Raw genomic sequence first — 25,938 nt, forward strand, 5'->3', positions numbered from 1 at the left:
CATCCATTAAATCTACGTGGAAACTCCACCCGGAATTTCCCAAGATTCTTTTCTTTTATACCTGCTGGGAGAGGTCAACAAACACCCTAGAGTTAAAGCTACAAATTACTTCCTTTTACCATACAAGTGTTGTTGTCTGCTTTGTAACCTCCTGAATCTAGCATCTAAGAGTGGCTCATCCACTGTAATGTCTCCTTTGTCCTCTGACTCAGACCAATCCCCTGTTGACATATCTGCCCCCTATGGTGATTCCTTAGATTCATCCAGGTCTATTTCTACATCACTCTCACTCTCTGCATCAGGTGGCAACCCCACTGGCCCAGGGTATCCAGAGGGGCCTGGCTCATCCTCCTCAGAATCTGACATGACCAGAGGTGGACGAGGAGCGCTCCCTGTTCCTGAGAAATATCTAATTCCACAATAATATTTAAAGTGGAATCCAACATGTAAGGCATCAGTATTAGCTCCTCCTTTCTCTGTCATAAACAAAATTCAAAATAGATATTTTACTAAATGAATACTTAGTCTCTCTTCTCACCCATTTTTTGGTGTACATTACCGTAGTTTAAAATTAAGGAGATGGTTACCTAAATATCTAACTGCAAGCATTTCCATTCTCAGACCCAGTTCCCTTGCTTGTGGGAATGTTGTTAGAAGCAGTCCCAATTGTGGTTACGAAATGAGGACTACCTTTAATCTGATGGCATGTGTGTGTGTATACATTGTGGCCTGCCAAAGATTACTTATTGTGGCATTTACTTATGTATTAAATTTAGAGGGCATCCAACTTCAAATTACTCTGGGCAGCTTACACTTTAAATGGGGAAGTCAATATAACAATTTAAAAAGGATCATACACATTCAGATGAAACAAGCAAGTCATACCAAAGGAAAATTTAAGAGAGGCTCTGCAGCCAGACTGGGATAAAAGCCAAGTTATCAAAGACTTTTGGAAATCTAACTGTTCATTGTTTAACATTTCTTTAGAATTGGATACTTTACACAAGGACTCTTACAAGGCATTTATGTACAAGTTAAGTAAATCCACTGTTTCTCGGTGTCAAATTTTATGTGAATCGGTGTAATTTTATACAGTTCCTATCTTAAAATACTTTGGAATAGAAAGATCAGTAGCACCTGTGAGCTTCATTCAGATTGAGCGCAAATACTCTCATTTCACCTGTGTACTGAATCTCTCTATAGCAGACCTGGGCAAGGGGCAGCCCGCAGGCCACATCCTGTGACCGGTCCATGGAGGTCGCCGCCTGGGCAGAAGCTGCAGACGCTCGGACACCACCTCAGGGACCCCTCAGGGGTGTTTTAAGGCCGGGAGAACTTTTCTCCGGCCAACTTTTCCCACCTGTTTCCCAGCCCCCGCCCACCTTGCCCCTGCCACTGCCACCTGCCCTCAGCCTGCCGCTGGCCTGCCGCAGCCCTGGGGACAGAGCTGCTTCGCCCTTTCTGCAGCGCTCGCCCCACACACCCCTTGGGCCCTTTCATGACTGAAGCTGAGTTAATTATATTAGTCCGGCCCTCTAAAACCATCCCAATTTCTCATGCGGCCCCATGGCAAAATTAATTGCCCACCCCTGCTCTGTAATGTATTACTTTCCTCTCCCACTTTCTTACAAGGTAGCCTATTACAAAGGAGAAGATATGTTCCTGTATTCCCATCCACCCCTACATTCTTGTTTTTACTTCTCTTTTACATTTAATGAAAGCGTGTCCTTACTCCAATTTGTCTCAACTCTGGGAATGTCAGTCAGATGCAGAATCCTGTGAAAAGATTTCCTGATTGATAACAGTGCCACCTAGTGCTAGTGTTGCTATTTTTGTAGTTTATATTTCCCAGAAGGGAAAAGCCTGCTTTGTTTTATATTCATTTTCTTAATTGGCAGGGCTTGCTGCTACTTAAAATTAAAAGCCATAGGTGTAGGAAATACTTTTTTATTCTAGTGGTGACCATGGTCAATATACTACTGAATTATCTCCTTATGGAAAAAGCCACTGTACAGATAAATATTATGAAATCATATTGGTTTTGTTGGCAAACAGAAACTGAAATTAAAATTACTACTGCCTCTTATCTATGTACTATAAAAGGGTGTCAGTTTTTTCAATTATACATTGGTTTGCTTCATAACATATAGTAATTCAGTGTTTTTCAACCAGTGTGCCGTGGCACACTAGTGTGCCGCGAGACATGGTCAGGTGTGCCGCGAAGCTCAGAGAGAGAAAGAAAACAAGAGAGAGAGAAAGAGAGAAAGAAAGAGCAAGAGAGAGAGAAAGCAAGCAAGAGAGAAAGAAAGCAAGAGAGAAAGAAAGCAAGAGAGAAAGAAAGCAATACAGAGAAAGAGAACAAGAGAGAAAGAAAGCAAGAGAGAAAGAAAGCAAGAGAGAAAGAGAGGGAGTGAAGGTGGGAGAGAGAAAGACATAGAGAGAGGGAGGGAGGGAGAGGAAAGAAGGAAGAGAGAAAGAAAGAGGGATGGGGAGAGAAAAGAAGAGGGAGAGAGAAATAGAGCGAAAGGGAGGAAGAGAGAGAGAGAGAATTTTTTTGTCCAAACTTTTTTTAGCCCCCCCCCCCCCCTCAATGTGCCCCATGGTTTTGTAAATGTAAAAAATGTACCGCAGCTCAAAAAAGGTTGAAAATCACTGTAGTAATTGTTTTGTTAGGGCTAGTTTGCAATACCAGTGATTCTCAAAGGTTAGCATCTGCTTTTTACTGACTTACAGTAATATTAAGACTGTGTTTCGTAATCCATGGATTAAGATCTGTTAAACTAGAACAAAACATGTGAGAAATACTGCTTTTACTCCTTATTCTTTTACTTTTTTTCCTTTCTTTTTTCTTTTCTTCTTTTTTATTTCTGGAAAACAATAAAGATACTTTAAAAAAAAGACTGTGTTTCTGTAGAGAACTTTTAACTATAAGTTGATAATATTAGACACTAAATAGATGGATTTTTTGTGTTCAACTGAGGAACAGTAAGAAAATGTTAGGAAACAGAGCAGTCTTGAGATCTAGTAATATAGCTACTAGTTCTTGTTATGGAAGGATATTGTCTCATTCAATGGATCATTGCTTGTCTGATATTTTTTTACTGTGGAAATAGTTTCCATGGCAACCTTGACATGCAACCTCATTTAGGCTGCTTACTGAATAGTAATTTATAAAACTTAGAATGTTGATGAGCAGTATTCTTAAATGAGATTTTGCCACAGGTGTCATTGATGCTAATCTGTGGAAATACATAACTAGATGTCCTATACCTACTTTCCAACAGACCACAATCGGACTGCCTTATTATTTCCATGCATGCAGTGATAGTAAAATGACATTACAGGATAAGTAATGGTACTTGTCTCTTCATTTTGCTTCTGCTTTATGCATTTTTGTAATATTGCTGAGGGATTTCCCTCCCCCAATTTCCCTTTTCCAAATAAAAATATATTTAGATCCAGCAGATAGGTTCCCAGTGTCCGTCTGAAGCATTCAGTGTTGAGGGATTCATTGAACCAGCTTCCCAGATGAATAATATTGAGCCCTTTGTAGCCCTCAATTGCCCATTACTCACTCCCCGTCTGACTTGGATGCTGAATTGAATGTAGTCTACATATTGCATCTGTCTAAGAATCCTAGCAGCTTCCTTTTCATTTAGATTCAATGTCAGTTGTTACAGCCTGAAAATATGGAAGAGTTGCTTGGAGAGAGATGCAGCCTATCCATCTTGTTTTAGACTATTGTCTTGAAAGTTGTCCAAGAGAAACCTAAAGGAGCTAGGAGATTGTGAATGGGGTTTTTTTAATGCAGAGAATTGTGCCTGCTGTACTGAAGGTTACACTGACTTTATCTCTTAAAAAATACTTGTATTTGGTGTGTAATTATACTCATGTTATAAATAAGGATATGCTCAAGTAGTCTTAGATGTGCAGATATTTTTAAATGACATGCATTGTTAAATCCATTTCAGTCTAGTTTCTAGCTGAATTTGAGAATGAAATGGGGCCAGAATGAAGGCAAGGTGAGGTATAAGTTAACAGCCTCATAAGTATGCAGAGATGAAGCATTAAAGGATCTTCAGGACAGCTATTTACCTCTGTTGTATAATCTTTACAGCTTCTTGTTTTGCTTCATATAAAACACTTACATACAGTACACCTTTAGAGGAGTGGCATACCAATCAGCCGCTCCGAGTCTCCGGAGAGGGGTGGCATACAAATCTAATAAATAAATAAATCAAGTAAAAAACTCCCTTGAGTCCTGGTATCTGTTTTGACATGCCAATATAGTAAATCTGCAACATTACTTTGTCCTAATTCTAATTTGATAGAATTTATTTCACTTTCTATATTCTCCTAAAGCTTTGGTAATAGTATAAGGGCAGACTAGATGGACCATGAGGTCTTTTTCTGCCATCAATCTTCTATGTTTCCATATAACCCCATTTGCCTTTCTGGGCCAACTAGGTTTGATTAAGTAGTGCCACCAGTGTGTGTGTGTGTGTGTGTGTGTAAATATATATGACGTTTTGACGAAGTCCCACTCGTCATCTTCAGGCCGAAGGCACCAGCCTGAAGATGACAAGTGGAACCTCATCGAAACATCGCCAGGATTCTCTGAACCTTACACGGGAAGAAACCCGAATATGCCAAGACCTATATATAGGTAGGTAGGTAGATAAATAAAGAGAGAGCGAGATCTACCCTAGTCTCCCTTAACTTTCAATTTCAGCAAAAACATGTGACATATATATATATATATATATATATATATATATATATATATATATACACACACACACACACACACACACACACACACACATATACATACATACACACACAACTCACAATCCAGTGAGTAGTAAACTCACATTGAAATTATCTGACATTGTTAAATTTTATTAAAACAATAACAGAAGATTAGTTAAAAAATAATGTCAAACAGGCTGATCAGGCTGTGTCTGCTCACATTGTTTAGCAAAGGGAGTCTTATATATCATTTACTAGATCTGCCTGATCTATGACTCATTCAGTTTCTGTTCATGGAGGTGGTTACAGACTGAAATAAATATATGTCATCTATCTGTTCATGGAGTGAAAGGATATATGAAAATGATAATGACTTAATGTATAAATAAGCAAGTCTTTACTCACAGGCATTAGCCCCAACCAACCAGTTATAATGGGATATTCTGCAGTTTGTCCACAGGTGCTAATCAGATGTATGAAAGCCAGAATTTAAAGTATGATGTCCAGAGATAAATGGAACATCATTAGCAAATTGTGTGTGTGTGTAATCACACATATGCACACTTAAAATTCTTGGATATTATGAATTTGTATGATAGTACAAGGTTATGAACAAAGATTAAAGGGAGAAGTAGCCATTCATGTCTAATATCTTTATAAAATGAGATGAAAAAAATACCATTAACTTTCACTTGGGAAATGGGGATTACATAGAGAATCCATTCCCAATTTATAAATTCTCTAGGAAATCTACATTTTGCTAAGATAATATACATGTCTTTTCAGTAAATTTTTGTCAAAAGCTTTTTCTATATTTAGCAATTGAATTACACTTCATTTTTATTCAAATCAATCAAATCTACTAGCTAGTTAAATATTATCTGATAGTATCAAATGGTTTTGATAAATCCCATTTGCTCATCTTTGATTGTTGGGCACAACACTGGCAGTTTGAAGTTCAGTCCAGAGTGAAGCAATAGTTAACAAAGAGCACAGGCTCAGAGGACGAAGAGGATGGGGCTACAGCAGAGAGCTTAACAAACAACAAGGAGCTTAGTCAGCCAGCCTGAATTGAAAGGCTAGGTCAAGGAGCAGAACAGGAAACAATCAATACAGAAATGCAGCTCAGAGGTTGATGAGTAGCTTCCAACTGAGGGACCGTCACTTGGCTCCATTGCATGCCGTGTCATCTTTGCTTCTTAAAGAGTTAAGTGGATCCTCTTTGTTTGGTTTTCCAAATCTGCTAGTATATTCTGCAGCTGGGTATCTGGGTATCAGATCAGACACTGTCCTATTGTCCCTTTATTTCTTCCACACCTTCTCCTGCTGATTATCTGCTGATTAATTATGGGTTACTGAAGCTGACAATTTGCTGGATAAGACACCTCAAGTTCGAGGACTTCAGGACATAATGTGACGAAATATTGTCTAGGTCAGTGATGGCGAACCTATGGCATGGGTGCCACAGGTGGCATGTGGACCCATATCTGCTGGCACGCAAGCCATTGCCCTAGCTCAGCTCCAACGTGCACGTGTGTGCTGTCCAGCTGATTTTTGGCTTGCACAGAGGCTCTGGGAGGGCGCTTTTGGCTCCTAGAGAGCCTCCGGGGGAGGGGATGGGGGAGGGTGTTTTTACCCTTCCCCAGCTCCAGGGAAGCCTTTGGAGCCTGGGGAGGGCAAGACATGAGCCTAAGGGGCTAACCAGAAATTGGGAAGCAGGCCATTTCCGGTTTCCAGGGGGCCTCCGGGAGAGGAGAAAGCTGTTTTCGCCCTATCCAGGCATTGAATTATGGGTGAGGGCACTCACGCATGCGTGATTGCATGCGTCCATGCACTTTCAGCAAAAAAAAAGGTTCACCATCACTGGTCTAGGTTGTTCAGATCTTCTTGTGATTTAAAAGCTTTTCCTGTACTAGGTCAGGCTAGTTGGAATGTTACTTTGATTGTGTCCTCATTGGTGATTTTACTGGCAAAATTCAAATATTCAGAGCCTCTACTACTATCTTTTTTTGACTGAGGACTCTTCCTAGTAGGGAAGAGGGGTGTATTGTATCCCAACAAATAGTCTGGAAACAAAGAAGTGGATGAGCCAAAACAATTGGATACCCATTTTGGGAAGGAATTAAGGTACGCCGCTAAAGTTTTTAGAGCTTCATGATTGGACACCTTAAAGGTAGTTTGCTTCTGCAAGCATGTTTAAAAATCCTTTTTCCTTGTCAGAGCATTTTCAGTTGCAGCTTCAGCATTATATAACAATTATCCAAAAAGCCATATTTGGCCACTTTATTGTCACACTTTCATCAGATTATTAACAGAATTTGCTATACCATAATTATTTTGGAAGTTCTTTGCAGACTGCATAATAGCTTCACAAGAAGAGTTGTGTTTTCCTGCAAATAACCCATTCAGGGACGGTTGAAGCACATTAAACAGACTGTCTGTGAATGATATACTATATCTTTTGCATCAATTTATGTAATTTATGATATCTATAATAACAAAGCGTTTAGTTTACACAAACTATTGGAACTTTTTTGAACACAGTAGATTTTGTTGTTTTTTGTGCTGGGGTCTGGAGTTAAATGTTGCCTATAGTATCCATGATTCCCCAAATGGAGGGTTTATTTTAGATCACTAGATCATGGTGTATTGTCAGGAGAACAGCTCTGTAAGATGCAAGTTGTCCATTTCCAACTTCTGATATATAATGTTGTCTTTCTCATCAGCATATATTGTATAAATTAATATTAGTATATTATAAGATACTTGAAAGTTTGCACTAATACTTAGACATTATTTAAAATCTGGCTGCAGATTATCTCAAAATTGCCAGGAAGCACTGCAGTGTAATAAAAATAGTTCTACAGTATATGTATCACACTAAACAATTGTTGACCTTTGGATTGGTGGTTGCAGATAAGTATTGTTATGCCAGAGTAAAATATAGATTTTTAGTGAAATGAAAGAATATGATGATAGGCAAAAGTGACCAAAACAGAGACAAAAAATTAGCATGGGGGGGGGGGATTGCTTGTGTGCAGCAATGATCAAGTTTGAAAGGCGAAGCAACAATTCACATCCCTGCATGTATTTATCATAGTAGGTGGAAGCAGAATTTAAAATTGTGTCATAATACTGATTTTCAGAGAATGCAAATTTGTGGGGACGATAGCTGTTTTGTTTTATTTGATGATGAGTCTTTACACAGGCACAATACTGGGAAGCACATACAGTAGACGTTACTGGGTATAAATAGATGACATTTGTAAACTATGTCCTCATAGCTATTTTCTAGTATGAACAGTTATTAATAAGCCTTTTACCATTTTTTTTGCATTCTGGAAATGTTTTCCCATTTATATTTTAATATTGATGGAAAGATAGCATTGTTCCAGAGACCACCCAGAAACAGAAAATGCATTATGATGCATCATGCCAAGGAGGGAATTTTTGATTAAATGATTAAATATTTGAAAATGTATTTTTTATATATGATTTCTCTAATATTGGATGGTGTGTGTGTGTGTGTGTGTATGACATTTCTCCGTACTGAAGGAGCGGGTCCAGCAGTCACATGGGTTGCTCATGTCCAATCCGGTGGAACTGAGCCTAGTGTTAAAAAAGCTTGCTGGATCCGCCCCTTCCCCAGAATTCGCTCAGTTCTCGCATCCTGCGGTTGTATTGTGATAGCTCGTTCAACATTCTAACACCTTCCCTTCGATCTTTCCTTCAAAAGTAGTAAGATTTGATTATACTTATTTGCTTACTTGCCTTAATAGCGCCAGCCGTTTGCGGCTCGGCTTTTTTCCTTTGGGAGAAGTTGCGGTTTCGTTTTCCCACGGCTTTTCTTGCCGTTTACGATCCCCGCTGCCGCTTGTGGATTCTTTTAATCCTTTGGCCTGGAGGTCCTTGTGCAAGTATTGCTTCATTGATTTATTTATAGTGCTATTGTTAAAGGGCTTAAGAGATACCTCCTGCGGTGCGAGACGCTTGTTTCTAGTCTCCTGGACTTAGTCGATCGCTTCCCCTTTAAGATTTCTATTACGGAGCGATTTTTTCGGCGCGAAGGCCTTCGCGCCCTTTTTTAACTTAGGCCTCTCGTGTTGGCCTTCTGCCAGCCGTGTAGGCCTTAGTCCACCGCTCGGATCCCGGAGTGGGCTTTGGGACGCTCAGGCTTAATTCTCCACCGGCTAAGCCTCCAACCAGAGTGCCTTGGTTACTTTAGTTTAAGTTTAGGGAGGCTGGCCACGCTGTATTTGGGGACACGAACTCTGGGTTTGCCCAGATTGCCCTCAAGTCTCAGCAGCTCCGAGGCCTCGGAGCAGGATCCATTCCTCTTGGGAACTCATTGAAATCTTCTCCCTAATCATCCAGTTTATTTGGCTCAGCCTTGTCTTCTGTTAATTGTCAGACTATGGCTACTTTTCCCAAGAGAGGCACCACTCAAGGTCCCAGAGAGGCCAGGCCTACAGGCGATGAGATTACCAGTATCCCCCAGGCCTCGACCTCCTCTTCTTCAGGGGCCCGCCCCTTGACTAAAGTCACCAGGGCTGAGAAGAGAAGGGACCAAGCCCTACAAAAAATCCATGACAAATCAGCAAAGCGTTTGAAAGTACAGGCCCAAGTACTCAGTAGTCATGACCCCCCAGAGGCTCCTAATCTGCCTTCTTCTGGGGTCACTGTGTTATCTCTGGATGAGCCAAACCTAGACAGACCCCAACCTAACCTATGGGGATTAGGTCCAGAGGAACCAGATATTATTGAAGATTCCCCCCAGCCAGGTTCCTCCCAGGCTTTCAGGGATTCTTCTGCCATTCCTGCTGATATTTCTAGTTTACCTCCTGAGTTCCAACCTTTTTTTTCTGTGTTATCCAAGGCCATTGATGCTAAGCTCTCTACCATCAATGCGCCCTCCTTTCCTCCTCCTCCTCCTCGTCCCTCCCGCCCCTTGGGTTCTTCCCCAACGGTTAGAGCTCCTATTCAGGATGAATCAGATTCCTCTCAGGACGAATATGAGGATATGGAAGAGGATGAGGACCCCTTTCAAGGTCTCTCAGATGATGAGGAATCCCAAATAAAGGTTCCTTCTCCAATTACTATTTTTCCCTCTCAATTGTTCAAATCTCTCCTCCTCAAAGCTAGAATTTCTACAGGATTGGCGGCCCAGGAGAAACAGGCCTCCACATCCACTGATCCCCCGGAGGAGAATTTACCTTACTTCACAGAGGAACAGGAGGATAACGAGGTAATTCCTATGCCTAAATTGTTTAAAGATGCCTTACTTAAGCAGTGGGATTTCCCAGCTTCTGGGCTTAATCCCACTACCAAGGACAAAAAGTTGTACAAACTCTCCTCTTCCTATGAGGAGCTCCTATCTTTTCCCAAACCGGATGAACCTGTCAAGATCCTTCACTCGGCGGCTGCTGTGCCAGGCGAAGCAGAGGAGGTCCTCCGCCCAGAGGACAAGCGGATTGAACAGATGCTCAAAAGAGGATTCACCGCAGATTCCTGGGCCATTAAAAGTTCCGCAGTGGCTTCCTTTTTCTCCAGAGCCATGCTTCTGTGGCTTCGCCAACTTCAACAGCATATTCCTCCCGATGACTTGAGAGGTCAACAGGACTTCAACAAGGTATTTGCAGCTGCTCAGTATGTGGCTGATGCCACTTTACAATCTACTAGATTTGCAGCCAAGTCTATTGCAGCTTCTACAACGGCAAGAAGACTCCTATGGCTCCGCCCTTGGCAAGCAGGAGTACGTCAGAAGTGGCAGTTATCTCTGGGACCTTTGAAGCGCGACCTTCTTTTCGGGGATCTTCTGGATCCACTCCTCACGGAAACCACGGACAAGAAGAAAGTATTGGGTCCAACCACCAAAAAGGCCACCAAAACGCAGTCCTTTCGTCGCTCAGGGCGTCAACAAGATCAAACGGCTTCCTATCAGAGAACCCCAGGTCAGTATTCCCCCCGCTTTCGTTCCCAAGGTAGGAACTCCAGGGGCAGAGGTTTTCGCTTCCAAAGGGGAGCGTCCTCTAACAGGGCTTCGAAAAAACCTAGATGGTAGTTCTTCCTCGATTCCCATAGGTGGCCGCCTAGCCTATTTCGCCTCTAATTGGCGTCTCACCTCCAAGGACCCCTGGGTCATTGACACTGTTCAAAAAGGCCTTCTTTTAGAATTTACTTCCCCCCCCCCCCTAAACGTTTTATTTCCTGCCCTTCTCCCAGGTCCTCCTCAGATTGTAACCGTATGGAGGAGGCCATTTCCCACTTATGGTCCATCAGAGCCATTCAACCGGTTCCCCCCGGTCAGAAGGGCCGAGGTTTTTATTCCATCTTATTTATGGTTCCTAAATCCTCCAGAGGTTGGAGAGCTATTTTGGATTTAAAGAGGTTGAACCTATTCATCAAATATAGGAAGTTTAAGATGCACTCCTTATCATCCATTTTGGCCGCCATCCACCCAGGGGATTTCATGGTTTCTTTAGACCTCACTGAGGCCTACCTCCATATTCCTATAGCCAAATGCCACAGAAAATTTTTACGTTTTTCCTTCCAGGGCAGGCATTTCCAGTATAGGGCGATGCCATTTGGCCTTTCCTCGGCCCCTAGGGTCTTTACAAAACTCTTGGGGTCTCTGGCGGCCTATATCCGGGCGTCACCCATCCACATTTTATGTTACCTTGATGATATTTTGGTTCATGGGAATTCCCTAGAGAAAGTGAAAGTAGACCTTTCTGTCACCATGTCGGTTCTACAGGACCATGGTTTTTCCATCAACTTTGACAAAAGTCACCTCCAACCTTCCACATCCATTTTACACCTGGGATCCATTATAAATTCAGAATCTTCCCAGGTCTTTCTCTCTCCTGAGAGAAAAACCAGTTTAGGGGAGTTAATTTCACGCATTTTATCTCAACCTTCAGTTTCCATAGTAACCCTGTCTTCCCTTTTGGGGAAGATGGTGTCATGCATAGGCATCATTCCTTGGGCTCGCCTTCATGCTAGGGAACTACAGTGGCTCCTATTACCCTTTCAGAGATCGGGGCACAGCAACTCAAGTCGTCGCATTGTCATCCCACCAATTGTTCGCAGATCCTTCAAGTGGTGGAAGTCTCCGGCCATGGACAAAGGATCCCCTTTCAGGTGCCCGGATCAATTTGTCATCACCACAGATGCCAGTCTATCGGGATGGGGCACCCACGCCCAGGGAATGATAGCCCAGGGCACGTGGTCTCTGGAGGAAGCTTCCAAGCCAATCAATTGGCTAGAGTTAAGAGCCGTATCCCTGGCTCTGAAGCAATTCTCTCCTCGCATCCCCAACCGGCACGTTCTCATTCTCACCGACAACATTGCCACAAAAAGCCATATCTGCAGGCAGGGGGGCACGAGATCCAAGGCCCTCATGAGGGAGGCCCTCAAGTTAGGCCTTTGGGCGGAAAAACACCTTCGGTCGCTCCTAGCCGACCACATCTCGGGGAGCCTCAACGTCCAGGCGGATTGGCTATCTCGAGCAACGATAGACCCAGGAGAGTGGAATCTCCACCAAGACCTGTTCCATCAAATCAGCCTCAGATTCGGCCTACCAGTCCTGGATCTCTTCGCGACCAATGCGAACGCCCAACTCCCTCGCTTTTTTTCCAGATTTCCATCCCCGGGAGCAGAAGCAATCAATGCTCTCCGGAGCCCATGGCCTCCAGGTCTACTATACGCATTCCCTCCAATTCCAATTCTCCCGGACGTGATTCACAAGGTCCTCACCGAGAGGGCCCGAGTAATCCTAATCGCCCCTCATTGGCCCCGCCGGCCCTGGTTCGCCGATCTCCAACAGCTGTCCGTCCAGGACCCTTGGCGACTCCCCGTTTCGGGGGATATGCTACGGCAGGGGGCCTCATTCCATCCAGACCCGGAGTGGTTCCACCTCACCGCCTGGCTGTTATCAGGAGAGACTTAGAACTACGTGGCCACGACCCCGACACAGTGGAGGTCATTTTAAAGGCCAGAAGGGGTTCGACCAATCGAATCTACGACCATACATGGTCCAAGTTTCACCAGTGGTGTCTACAGGAGGGCCTCTCTCCCCTGTGCATCCCCATACACAGGATCATTTCCTTCCTTGTGCAAGGTTTCCATCAAGGCCTCTCCACCAGCACCCTCCGGCGTCATCTGGCGGCCATTTCCTCTGTCCTAGCGGGGCCCCGCAGACAGCCTCTCCGTTCCTTTCCAGAGGTGCAGGAATTCCTCAAGGGTATAGCCAACCTCAGACCTTCCAAGGTCCACAGGTATCCATCCTGGGATTTGCCACGGGTTCTCCATTCCCTCACGCAGGCACCCTACGAACCCCTAAAATCGGCGTCCCTCAGGTACCTATCCTTTAAAGTAGCATTCCTGGTGGCAATTACCTCTGCCCGACGCATTTCGGAGCTGGCTGCCCTCTCAATCAGGCAGGACCTTTGCCAATTTCATCAAGACAAGGTAGTCTTACGACTGGACCCCACCTTCTTACCCAAGGTCAGTTCCATGTTCCACAGAACCCAGGATATTGTCTTACCTTCCTTCTGCCTCCAACGAGACCATCCCTTGGCAATTAGATGGCACACCCTGGATCTCATCAGAGCGCTGAGGATCTATATCCAACACACAGGACCCTTTCGGAGGTCAGAAGCACTTTTTATAGCCTATCACCCCAGAGTCATGGGTGCCAAAGTGTCTTCAACAGTGATAGGCCGTTGGATCAGAGGGACTATATCTAAGGCCTACGAGTCGGCCTCCCTTTCAGTTCCAAGGAACATCACAGCGCATTCCACCAGGAGCGCAGCCACCTCGGCCGCTTGGGCGACTCAAGCCCCGTTGGAGGAGGTCTGCAAAGCAGCCACTTGGGCCTCGCCAAATTCATTCATCAGGCACTACAAAATTGACTCTTACGCCTCAGCGGACGCTGCCTTCGGCAGAAGGGTACTCCAATCCGTTATCTCTCACGATAGCAATTTAATCCCACCCTAGGGACCATCTATTGGGTATGTCCCATGTGACTGCTGGACCCGCTCCTTCAGTACGGAGAATAGGCGTTGATTGCTTACCTGAACGCCTCTTCTCGTACGGTGAGCGGGTACAGCAGTCACTTCCCGCCCTTGTATGTGTCTTCTTTACTTTCCTATAACCTTTCTTCCTCTAACAATGAGAGTTGAACACTAAAGAGCTTCACATCTGAGCCTAGTCTACGGATTTGCGAATTCTGGGGAAGGGGCGGATCCAGCAAGCTTTTTTAACACTAGGCTCAGTTCCACCGGATTGGATATGAGCAACCCATGTGACTGCTGTACCCGCTCACCGTACGAGAAGAGGCGTTCAGGTAAGCAATCAACGCCTAATTTCTGCTAATAATGAAAATGACATGTTAATGAAATGATAATGAAAATGATACGTTAATGATAATGAAAATGATATGTTACACTTATAGATTATACAGTTGTAGTTGTTGGCTAAAAAAAAACCTTATCTGCCTTGGAATATGGCCCCTGGTGGGGCCGAGAGGCAAAAAAGGAGCTGTGATGTTCATTCAATATACCAGGGTGACTCGACAAAAAAAATCACACACACATATATACACAAACACATACATACCTATGTATACATATACATACATACATACATACATACATATATATGTGTGTGTATATATGTATGTATATGTATATGTAACATATTTTTGCTGATAATGAAATTCATATATATATATATATATATATATATATATATATATATATATATATATATATATATATGAATTTGTGTATGGTGGAGAAAAAATTAAAAAAATTCAGAAAAAAGGAAGTATACAAATGTTAAAGTGCAAAAGTCCCCATTTCATTATCACTGCCCAATATTTTGTGCAGCATAGCTGTTGCTGATGTAAGTATGCCTATCCCTTCCTTAATCAGAATAACACAGAACACATAATATATGGCATCTCCAGTATAGTGATTATATGCAATATTAATGGTGATATTCAAGCCAGTTGATGAAAGAACAGTTTCAGCACATGTTGTGCTCTCTGATTCTGAGAATCAGCAGGTTAGATCTTAAGTATAGGAATGGAAGACATTCCAAGAACCTATCAGGGAAAGCCTGAGTTGCTTTGAGCAATGGCAAATTACAAATAGAATAGAATAATGTATTTTCTTGTGGGATTCCCAAGTATATGACCCACAGGAGAGATGCAAACATTGTATTGTATGGTTGCAAACTTCATTATGTATTGATTATATCCAGTGATACAATGTTGAAGGAGTGTGTTTTGTGAGTGTATAAATTATACAAATTGTAATTGATACAGGTACTGTCTGTTAATTTAGTAAAATATGCTTAGAATTAATACTATCTTCTCTTTTTCTCAACTCTAGTTGAAGCTCGAAGATAGATCTGTGGTGCCTCGAGATGTCGTCAGGCATATGGGCTCGCGTGTAAGTGTTGCTATGTGTAGGACATGGGTTGGCAACCCCAAAAATTCAAAGAGCCTTTTGTACCCATTTTCCAGAGAAAACAAAAGACCCAGAACCACAAAACCCTGGTGGGCGTGGCCAACTCGCTATCACTCCCAAGTCACATGACACATCCCCCAGCTACGCCTATCCAGGTTTTGTGGCTATTTTTTTTTCCTATGAGGAAAAGATATATCTCTCTTTTCCCTCTCTCTTTCTCTCTCGCCATCTCTTTTTCTCCCTCTCCTATCTCTCTCTCTCTACCTCTCATCTTTCTTTTTCTCTTTCCCTCTCCCCATCTCTCCCTCCCTCCCTCCCTCCCTCCCTCCCCACCCATCTCTCCCTCTCTCTTCCTCATCTCTCTCTTTCTCTCCCCCTCTCTCTCTGTGTGCTAAGGAACGATTACCACCCTGAGCTTCTCTTTAAACGACCCTCCTCCCCTTCGTGCAACTTCTCCTCAAAAGAGGAGAACCCCAAATAAACTACAGTACAAGTAGTCCTTGAGTTACGAATGTAATGAAGCCTGCGTATTCCATTCGTAACCAGAGCATTCGTGGGAGTAAATCTCATACCTTGAATGGGATCACTCCCTCCTTTTTGCGCACACATTCGCTAATTGAATACAAGGCTCATTAAATGCACATGAGATATTTGAGGATGGGGAAGGGCGGGTTGGGGGGGGGGCTAGAACACGCCACCTGTCTAAGACTACCCAAAGTCTCCCTGACCCACTGAAATACCTCATGCTTCACACAGTTATGGAGGCCTGCAGAGGCCCAAACGGAGCGTCGGAGGGGTGGATGTACTCCTCGGAAGCTCCATTTTTATCAGCAACATTCCGAGCAAATGTTGTAGAGCCTCTGCAATTGTTTTTAAGGACGAACAACGGAAGAGTGCTGCAAGATTCATAGTTTTGGGACGTTGGTAAAAGCGAGGAGGTGCTTATTGTGTAACTTTGGAAGTTCGTAATCCGGGGACTACCTGTATAATATCTTACATAGAGCCTCGGTGGTGCAGTGGTTAGAGTGCAGTACTGCAAGCTACTTCTGCTGACCACCAGCTGCCAGCAGTTTGGCTGATCGAATCTCAGTAGGCTCAAGGTTGACTCATCCTTCCGTCCTTCCAAGGTCGGTAAAATGAGGACCCAGATTGTTGGGGGGCAATATGCTGACTCTCTGTAAACCATTTAGAGAGGGCTGTAAAGCACTGTGAAGCGGTATATAAGTCTAAATACTAAATTGCTATTCCTTAGCAACTGATACTAAGAGGCGGTATACTGCTGATATATTAGGCAATGTCTGTTCATTGTGACTAGAGCCATTAACAGCCTTATCTTAATAATAATAATAATAATAATAATAATAATAATAATAATAATAATTTATTAGACTTGTATGCCGTCCCTCTCCAAAGACTTGGAGCCGCTCACAACAAATACAAAGCACAAATCTAATATTAAATGCCTAATATCTAATATCTTCCCTGAAGTAATTCATTTATTTTATATAGACAGATCTCTTCAGTATAAGTGTGTCCTCTAATCAATTTTGAAGTTTGGGAATAATTCTGCAAGTCAGCTATTGGCTTCATTAGAAAGATCTAGTGACCCTAGCCCTAGCGACAAAGATGAGTCTTTAAACTTTTTCGAAAGGCAAGAAGGGTGGGGACAGTGCGAATCTTCAGGGGGAGCTGATTCCAGAGGGCCGGGCCCCCCACAAAGAAGGCTCTTCCCCTAGGTCCCACCAGCCAACATTATCTGGCTGATGGGACCCTGAGGGGGCCAACTCTGTGGGACCTGACCGGACGCTGGGATTCATGCGGCAGAAGGCAGTCTCGGAGATAATCTGGTCCTATGCCATGTAGGGCTTTGTAGGTCATAACCAATACTTTGAATTGTGTCTGGAAACTAATCGGCAGCCAAAGCAGTTCGTGGAGTGATGGTGAAATATGGGTATGCCTTGGAAGGCCCATAACCGCTCACGCGGCTGCATTTTGGACTATTTGAAGTTTCCGAACACTCTTCAAAGGTTGCCCCATGTACAGAGCATTGCAGCAGTTGAACCTCGAGGCGATAAGGGCATGAATGACCGTGAGCAAAGACTCCCTGTCCAATTTAGGATACGTAACAGCACTATTTGCTGATATTTGTTCTATAAAAAGGTTTTTTTGCATTTTTTCTAAATATTAAAAGAATACAAGTGCTATAATCATTGAGATCTGAATGCATAAAACAGTGTTTAAGAAATACTGGTTTTCTGTGGAGTTCTTTTCACAATAATCTGAATTTACTTGTATATAAAGGCTATCCTTGTTCTGACATCTTGGATAGTGAGTAGAGGCTACCTAGTGTGAGAAATAGTTTATCTGATGTAAGAGTTCCACACTTCAGATAACTGTGATGCATATAGAAACAATAACAACAACCCCCTTCTGGATGCGATAGGTTTTTTTTGCCCAGTAAATAGGTGGGATGAGGGGGAAATATTAAAGCTCTTCATTCATCTTGTTAGGTTGTACTTCATGGATCTTGACTCTCTTCCTATGTAAACAGTGGGTGAAATATGAAGGATTCTTGGGTTCTGCAAATATTGAAACCATGTTGAGGTTTAAAGAAATATTTGTTTTTCTTTCCAGGACAGCCAGTGTGGGACAGTTGTTGATGTCAACATAGAGTGTGCAGTAAAACTGGTGGGAACCAACTGTATCCTGTACCCTGTTAACAGTAAAGATCTTCAGAATATCTGGGTGAGAATGCTTTTTAATGCAGTCCCAGTTAATCACAGAACTATTTCGCCTGAGACAGCAAGAACTTAGCAAATATGACCTTAAATTAAGAAAAATAAGCAATATCAATTACTAGAGCTGACATTTGATCTAGAGAGAGTAATGCCTTTAAATCTTGCATGATTTGAGATTCCACATGAACCTGCCTCTAAGGTAGTTTTCTAAGGCCTATGAATAGATGGTCTGTTACTTGTGACCATATTCAAATAATTTCTAAAAATGTTGAAGAAATTAAAAAGAATCCTTCTTTTCTAGGACTTTGAGGGTAAATGATTATTTGGGAGGAAAAGTAACTTACATGCAAAATTTAAATTTAGCACAGTAATGGTAGAGATACAATTACTGTAAATGTTTCCGGTATTCTGAGTATTTTGAAGCTTTAGAGAGAACAAGAAATGAATTCTTGTCCAGTACACTGAGAGTTATATATCAAATAGTTTGTCTCCTCTGTACTGGAATTATATTGACTGAACACTGTAAACATTTTTTATATTAAAAAAAAATCTTCCCGTATGAAGTTTTGAGAAATAATTTTGAGGAGTAAAAACTGACTGACAATTGTTGAACACTTTTCTTAGCCATGTTAGGCATCATTTAAAATAGGGTATAATAAAAAATGTCATAATACATTTTTTCAGTTATTCCAGACTTTTTCCCCCTGTGCTTTTGCATCTCTAGTTTTGATCTCCAGTTTGAAAGGTCTTATTGAAACACTTTATTATAACATAAACCAAATCCTTTTATTCTTTTAGAATAAAATCAAATTTGGATTTAATCTCCAGATTATTATATTTCTTTCCTATATTACTTTACTATTAAATTGTTTCAACATATTATTATTAGTGGCTAAGTAAGTGACTGAAAATCGTACAATAAGCTTCCAATGTTGAGGATGTAGAACCTGTGGCTTGCTATGCCAGACCTCTACTTTAACCACCACAGCACAATGGCTGTCACACAGATCTTATAAGGCTGAGGAAGCTACCTCTCACTTTATTGTCATACAAAACATTCCGTCCTTTCTTGAACTACTTTATTTTAAAAGATTTCTCCAGAACGTTTCCAGCTATTTCTTTTCTCAATTTTTTTTATCTTGTCTTTATTACTTTATAACTAACTCAAGGAAGCAAACATACATAATACTCCTTCCTCTTCCTATATTCCCAATAACAACAGCAACAATAACAACAATCCTGCGAGGCGGGTTGGGTTGAGAACGTGGCTGGTCCAAGGTCACACAACCAGCTTTTATGCCTGAGACAGAACTAGAAGTGATAGTCTCTTGATTTCAAGTTTCTGTGTTATATTGGTTTCTATTACAATTTCTATTCTCAGCTCCATTATAATGCTTATATGTTCAGCTCCATTACAGTGCTGGCGATAAAATACGAATACTAATACATTTCTGTATATCTGAATTTTATAAAGGAGGGGAAATCTTTTTAATAATCTAGAAGACATTCAGTTGAACATGGTCATTTGATCTTGCGGTAGTTCCTACTTTGATTTAGTTTACCCTATTACAGTGATGGCGAACCTTTTTTTCCTCAGGTGCCAAAAGAGCATGCGGGCATTCTATCGTGCATGTGCGAGTGCCCACACCCATAATTCAATGTCTGGTGAGAGTGAAAACAGCTTCCCCCGTCTCCCGGAGGCCATAAATGGCCTGTTTTCCAATTTCTAGTGGGCCTAGTAGGTTTGTTTTTGCTCCAAAGGCTTCCCTGGAGCCAGGGGAGGGCACAACCACCCTCCCCCATCCCCTCGGACGCTCTCTGGAAGCCAAAAACGCCCTCCCGGAGCCACTGTGCGAACCAAAAATCAGCTGGCCGGCACACACATGCACATTGGGGCTGAGCTAGGGCAACCGGTCACATGCCAGCAGATATCGCTCCGCATGCCACCTGTGGCACCCGTGCCCTGGATTCGCCATCACTGCCCTATTACAATTGTATGAACTTAGTGGAATCAAAATAATTTTTGGCTCTGATAAAATAAACTGAAATCAGGCATTCTAACTCTCTCCTTCCCCCTCAGCCCTTTATGTACAGTGACTGCATAGCCTATGACTGGTGGCTAGGAAAGGTGTATGATTTAAAGAACCAAATCATTCTGAAGCTCTCCAATGGCGCAAGGTATTTCTGTCGCTTCGCTAAGGAGCATGTCATTAACTGTTTCTGAATTAAAAGTCTCATAACACTGATTTGTCAGTTGTATTCTTGTTCCTCAGATACCACCAACCATGCTGTATAGAATCTTTTAATAAGAAGTTGGAGATTGTTTCAGAGTTATTACTTGTATAACCTGAGTGAAAACTTGACAATTTGGGGTGATCGCTTGGTTCTTTCTGACATTACCATTTTTAATGTTAACTCTTCTACCTCCCTTACCTGCGAAAGCTTCCATAGCTGGCTTATGTAGCTAACTAATGTCAGTTTTAGCAAGCTTTTTTATGTTGTAATGGAAAACTGCGGGCATTTGAGTTGTACAATAAGCATATAAGAACTGTTGAAGCAACTTGCTAAGTAGAAAACTAAAATTTCAAAAACAGATATTTTTGTCTACAACCTTCATCAGTTCAGTCGATATGGCTACAGAGGAAGTTGTAGCCAAACTCCTTAGAGCAGAGTTTCCCGAACCTTTGTAGCTTTGCAAACAGGCAGGAAGGGGAGGGGATAGTTCCCTGTGAGTGACAGGCAAGTGTGTGCTTGCAGCTCCATTTGCAAAAGTGACACACACATGCTTGCCCACTGCTCACGCAAATCGTAATGCATGCGCGCATTTGCCTGCCACTTCCGTGGCCTGGTTCCAAATGGTTCAAGGGCCAGTAGGGGGCCATAGCACAGGGGTTGGAGACTTAGGAGAGACTCTTTTTAAGAAGGCTGCCGAATTGGAAACTACCTCTGGAAATACTGTTAATTGTTTGATATAATTGATCATTACTAATTACTATTTCTGAACTACATATCATGTCAATGAATTGATCTCAGTATTTACCAGTAGTACGAGGGTCACCCAGAATGTAATGCACCACATTATTTTTCTTCAACAATTATTTATTGAACACAATGAAACTTACACACAAGAAAGAATGATGTTTCTTCTACACTCCCTATTTTTCCACCTAATCTCCCTCCTGTTCTATGGCCTTCCTCCAGCGAGACACAAGGACGTGTATGCCCTGTCAGTTCCACTCCTTGTTCTGGTCACAAAGCCATTTCTGCACTGTGCGAATCACCTCTAATGGCCTCTCCCTCTGTGCCCAGTGACCAACCGTACTTCTGTCGACTGCAGATTCTCTATAAGCTGTACACAAACGTTAGTGAATGTTCCCAACAGTTTCTTTCTCCGCAGTGAGAAATTCAATGATGACACGCTGCTTGTAACATACATCAGTTACAGATGCCATTTTGAAACACTGCTGCAGCTACACTATCTGTCTGGAGAAACGCAAAATTTGCACATACACTCCTGACAATTCAAATAATGTATATCTAAAGTTTCACATTTGTACCATTACTTTAGGCTGAGAAAGAAAATGTGCTGCATTACTTTCTGGGCAACCTCGTACTTCATTATTATGTCATCATATCATCTACCCTGAGGATTTCATATTGTTGAGCACATAAGACAACTCTTTTTTTGAATTCAGCCCCTTAAGCACTTTTTTCTGCCCCCCCCTCTCTCCTAAAAGCTTACAATGTAAGACATTTTTTAAAACCATATACTGTAAAACCATATTTCTCATCATTTTATTGGTGATATGTAAATACTGTACATCCCATCTGTTCCAAAGTAAATTACTCAACCATAACAATATCAGGCTTTATTAAATGCCTTAATATTGTTCTTAACTTTAGGGCTTCGTACAGTAGGACTTTCTTAGCCTATGTCAGAAAACCTCAGCCTTTAGGAGCCATTGGGCACTTTGGAATTTTGGGACCTTGTTTAGAAGCCCTCTCACAAAATTATTGTGTGCAGTTGGGGTAACTAATTACAGAGCATCCATTTTACCAGAAGACAAAAAGAACAGAGTCTATTTGTTAGGAGTGCTCCACAGTATCCAAGGGACCTGTGAGCATTCCTAAGCGTATATGTATGCTTGATGTTACGGATTTGTTTGGTGCATGCTAGCCAGTTAAAATGAAGTTAAAAAATAAAGCCCAATATACCAGAAAGCTTGGTGAGCATTAAAGGGCATTGCCCTCAGGTGCAGTTTGGTTTGCTCCATGTTTCTCCCACCCCCATTCCCCATGGGTATATGACCTAATTAGTAGCAAAAATTAGTATGGATAAATCTGCTTGGGGGCACTCAATCCCTCCCCCACCTCCCCCCAAAATGGTTTGCATGTAGAAATGTCCAGCTTCAATTGCTGGAGTCGCCAAATAGGACTGATTAAAAAAGATTGTGCCTGAAACTCGGGCAGGGGGGAGGGGGGTATCTCAACACTCAAGCTTGAACATACAAGTTTAATGGACCAATGATTTTATTTGGTATTTAAAGGCAAGTGGATAAAGAGGTACCACTTCAGTGGGAAGGTAACAGTGTTCTGTTGGCATATAGCCATGTTGGCCACATGATCCACAGAAGTATCTTCAGACCACACTGGCTCCTTTGGCTAAGAAACAGAGGTGATCACCACCCCCTAGAATCGGACACCACAGGTGTAAAAGGATAGGGGAAACCTTTTAATTCTTCAATTCTATTTAACTTCATTAAATTCCAGCATAAGAGTGTATAAATTCAAATACACTGTTAGGAAGATGATGCTAACTCTTTCGCAATCTTTTTCCCAATGGTTATGTATTTCTTTAGATGTTCCATGAGCACAGAAGACGCAGCAAAACTCTATGACGTCTGCCCACATGTCAGTGATTCAGTATGTTTTAAATCGTTTTAATGTCTTAATTTGTAGAGATTTCAGTGTATTATTAAGGATTAGGTAGAGCATAGTATACAGGTAGTCCTTGACTTATGACCACAACTGAGCCCCAAACTTTGATTGCTGAGCAAGGCAGTTAAGTGAGTTTTGCCCCATTTTACATCCTTTTTTGCCACAGTTCATTAGGTGAATCATTCAGTCATTAAGCGAATCTTGGATCTCCCCTCCACCAATTGGCTTTGCTTATTGGAAGCTGTCTGGGACAGTTGGATGGTGATCTCATGACAGTTCAATGATCATAAATACCTCCCATTCGCCTGAATTTTGATCACGTGACTGTGGGGTTGCTGCAACATTCATAAGTGTGAAAAATGGTCATGTTACCTTTTTCAGTGTCTTTGTAACTTCAAATGGTTGTCAGTTGAAGGCTAACTATAGTTGAAAGTTTATTCAATGTTAAGAATTTGGGAAAGGAAGCGGGGAGAGAGCTATGTGATTATGTAATGTGATAAAATAGTTAAGTATGTTTTTCCATCTGGGAATAGCAGCTTTGGACCAAACTGTTATGCACTGATTTGAAGCCAAAAATCATTCAGATGGATAAGTCCTATTGTCCATGCACTTCAAACAGATGATGAGTTTTATCCTATTAAGATGTTCTTAATTTAGTATATAATATAATAAATATTTCCCTTGCCTAAAAGTAGATGGTTGACAATTATTTTTGCTAGGAAAAATAAAGTGCTTCACGCAGCAAAACCTGGCCCTTTCCAGCAACATCTCCACCGTTGTATGTAGAAATAGATACACTATTGCTCTCAGGTCCTGTTTCTTTGGGTTAATAGTCTTCTCTTTTTTTGTCTTCCTGGATGTTTGATCATGTATGTCTAAAGTTGTTGCCAGCTTTATAAATAAGGAAATTCACTTCTTAGAGAATCCAATTTATCCCCAAAGGCTCAAAAAGTTATTCAGTAGAGGTTAATAGAAAACTGTTATTGTAGTAAATGGAAATGACTTGTTCTGAGTTTTTTTTGTAGCCCTGAATTTCTTGTACTCTAGTCAATCATAATTATGTATGAGATTTTTGTACTTAATTAGAACAATCAGAGCAGAAAGGAGAATTTATTAGGTGCAGGAAGATGAGCCCCCAGTTCTTAAGCATTTCTATAATGATAACATTGAGATAAAATGTGGGAAATTCGTTCAACTAGGGTAGATTGTGATTTAATCATATCTAATTTGTACTTCTGGTTTTGCTTCATTTTTCAGGGCCTGTTTTTTGATGATTCATACGGCTTTTATCCTGGGCAAGTTCTCATTGGTCCTTCAAAAGTCTTCTCAAATGTGCAATGGCTTTCAGGAGTGAAACCCGTACTCAGTACAAAGAGCAAATTCAGAGTTGTGGTAGAAGAGGTATGTTTCAGCAAGGTATCCCTATTATGAAATATCATTTGCATTTCCTGCAAAACATAGCTTGGTGTGTAGTCTTGAAATGTCTATGTAAACTAAGACAGGGAGTAGTCTGCTGTTTTAGAAACAATTCCATTTCAGTTTTCTTTTTCTTCCTTCATAGACTTAAATTCCTAATAAAGGAAGTCTATAAAGTAGAAGTTATGTCCATTTGGACCTTAGATTGTTAGTATTTAAACAGGAAAAAACCTCAGGAGAGAATGCCTCTTGACAAGTACATGCAAAGGAATGTAGAGATACCTTGAAGAAAATATGCAGGAACAAAGAAGAAAAAAAGTAGAATCCTATAATACAGTTTTTGTGCTATCTATTTTCTGTTCTGGCCTATGTTGAAGAACTAGCAGATTTTTAAAAATTGTCTTTAAACTTCTCTTTAAATTGCATAATTAATATTAGGATTATATCTGCATTAGGATTTTTGCGATTTATCTCATAAAAAGATGGAAATCAAAAGAAAATTCAAGAGGAAATAAATCTTTATCAGAAATTGTATGTTCATTTTGTAAACAGTTAGATTAGATTAGATTAGATTTATTGGATTTATATGCCGCCCCTCTCCGCAGACTTGGGGCGGCTCACAACAATGGTAAAAAACAATACATAGTAACAAATCTAATATTTAGCAATCTAAATTACAATTTTAGGTTAAAATCCAAAGGAAACCCCAATATATAAAAAACAAGCACACAATCGAATCATACACAGAAACTACATGGGCAAGGGGGAGATGTTTCAATTCCCCCATGCCTGACGGCAGAGGTGTGTTTTAAGGAGTTTCCAAAAGGCAAGGAGGGTGGGGGCAATCCTAATCTCTGGGGGGAGCTGGTTCCAGAGGATCGGAGCCACCACAGAGAAGGCTTTTCCCCTGGGTCCCGCCAGATGACATTGTTTAGTCGACGGGACCCGGAGAAGGCCCACTCTGTGGGACCTAACCGGTCGCTGGGATTCGTGCGGCAGAAGGCGGTCCCAGAGATATTCTGGTCCGATGCCATGTAGGGCTTTATAGGTCATAACCAACAGTTACAGAGTACAAGCATATTTTAATGAAGTATTTGTCTCACAATCCAACGTTTTCTTCTTTAGGTACAAGTAGTAGAGCTGAAAGTAACTTGGATCACAAAGAGCTTCTGTCCTGGGGGAACTGATAGTATAAGCCCACCACCATCTTTAATCACCCAAGAAAATTTATCTAGGTAAGAAACAGTTCATATCAGCTTCTGGAAAGACCTACTTGTGCAATATCTTTGAATTGATAAAAAATAGAATAACCATTTACTTTCATAAAATACATTGATTTATAGTTTCCCCTTTTTGGATCTTACTGCTCGTATACAGGTAGTCTTCAACTTAGGTCCACAATTGAGTCCAAAGTTTCTGTTGTTAAGTAAGACATTTGTTAAATGAGTTTTGCCCCATTTTACGACCTTTCTTACTATAGTTAAGTAAAACACTTCAGCTGATAAGTTAGTAACCTGGTTGTTAAGTGAATCTAGCTTCGCCACTGACTCTGCTTGTCCAAAGGTCACATGACCTTGGGACACCGAAACAATCCTAAGTATGAACCAGTTGCCATGAAT

General features: G+C 41.6%; 1 protein-coding gene across 2 annotated transcripts in view; it reads left to right on the plus strand.

Annotated features, from left to right (window-relative positions):
* The window catches only part of UBE2O (ubiquitin conjugating enzyme E2 O), a 93,307-nt gene that overhangs the window by 36,446 nt on the left and 30,923 nt on the right, over positions 1-25,938 (plus strand). The window contains exons 2-7 of one of the 2 annotated variants that reach the window (XM_070739879.1): positions 15,150-15,209; positions 17,862-17,972; positions 20,046-20,143; positions 22,825-22,888; positions 24,161-24,304; positions 25,445-25,554. In XM_070739879.1, coding sequence (XP_070595980.1) covers positions 15,150-15,209; positions 17,862-17,972; positions 20,046-20,143; positions 22,825-22,888; positions 24,161-24,304; positions 25,445-25,554 — 587 coding nt within the window. The remainder of the gene's footprint in view (positions 1-15,149; positions 15,210-17,861; positions 17,973-20,045; positions 20,144-22,824; positions 22,889-24,160; positions 24,305-25,444; positions 25,555-25,938) is intronic. The other variant, XM_070739880.1, reaches the window with a different exon arrangement.

Source organism: Erythrolamprus reginae, chromosome 2, assembly GCF_031021105.1.
Source record: "Erythrolamprus reginae isolate rEryReg1 chromosome 2, rEryReg1.hap1, whole genome shotgun sequence".
NCBI classification, from domain to species: domain Eukaryota; kingdom Metazoa; phylum Chordata; class Lepidosauria; order Squamata; family Dipsadidae; genus Erythrolamprus; species Erythrolamprus reginae.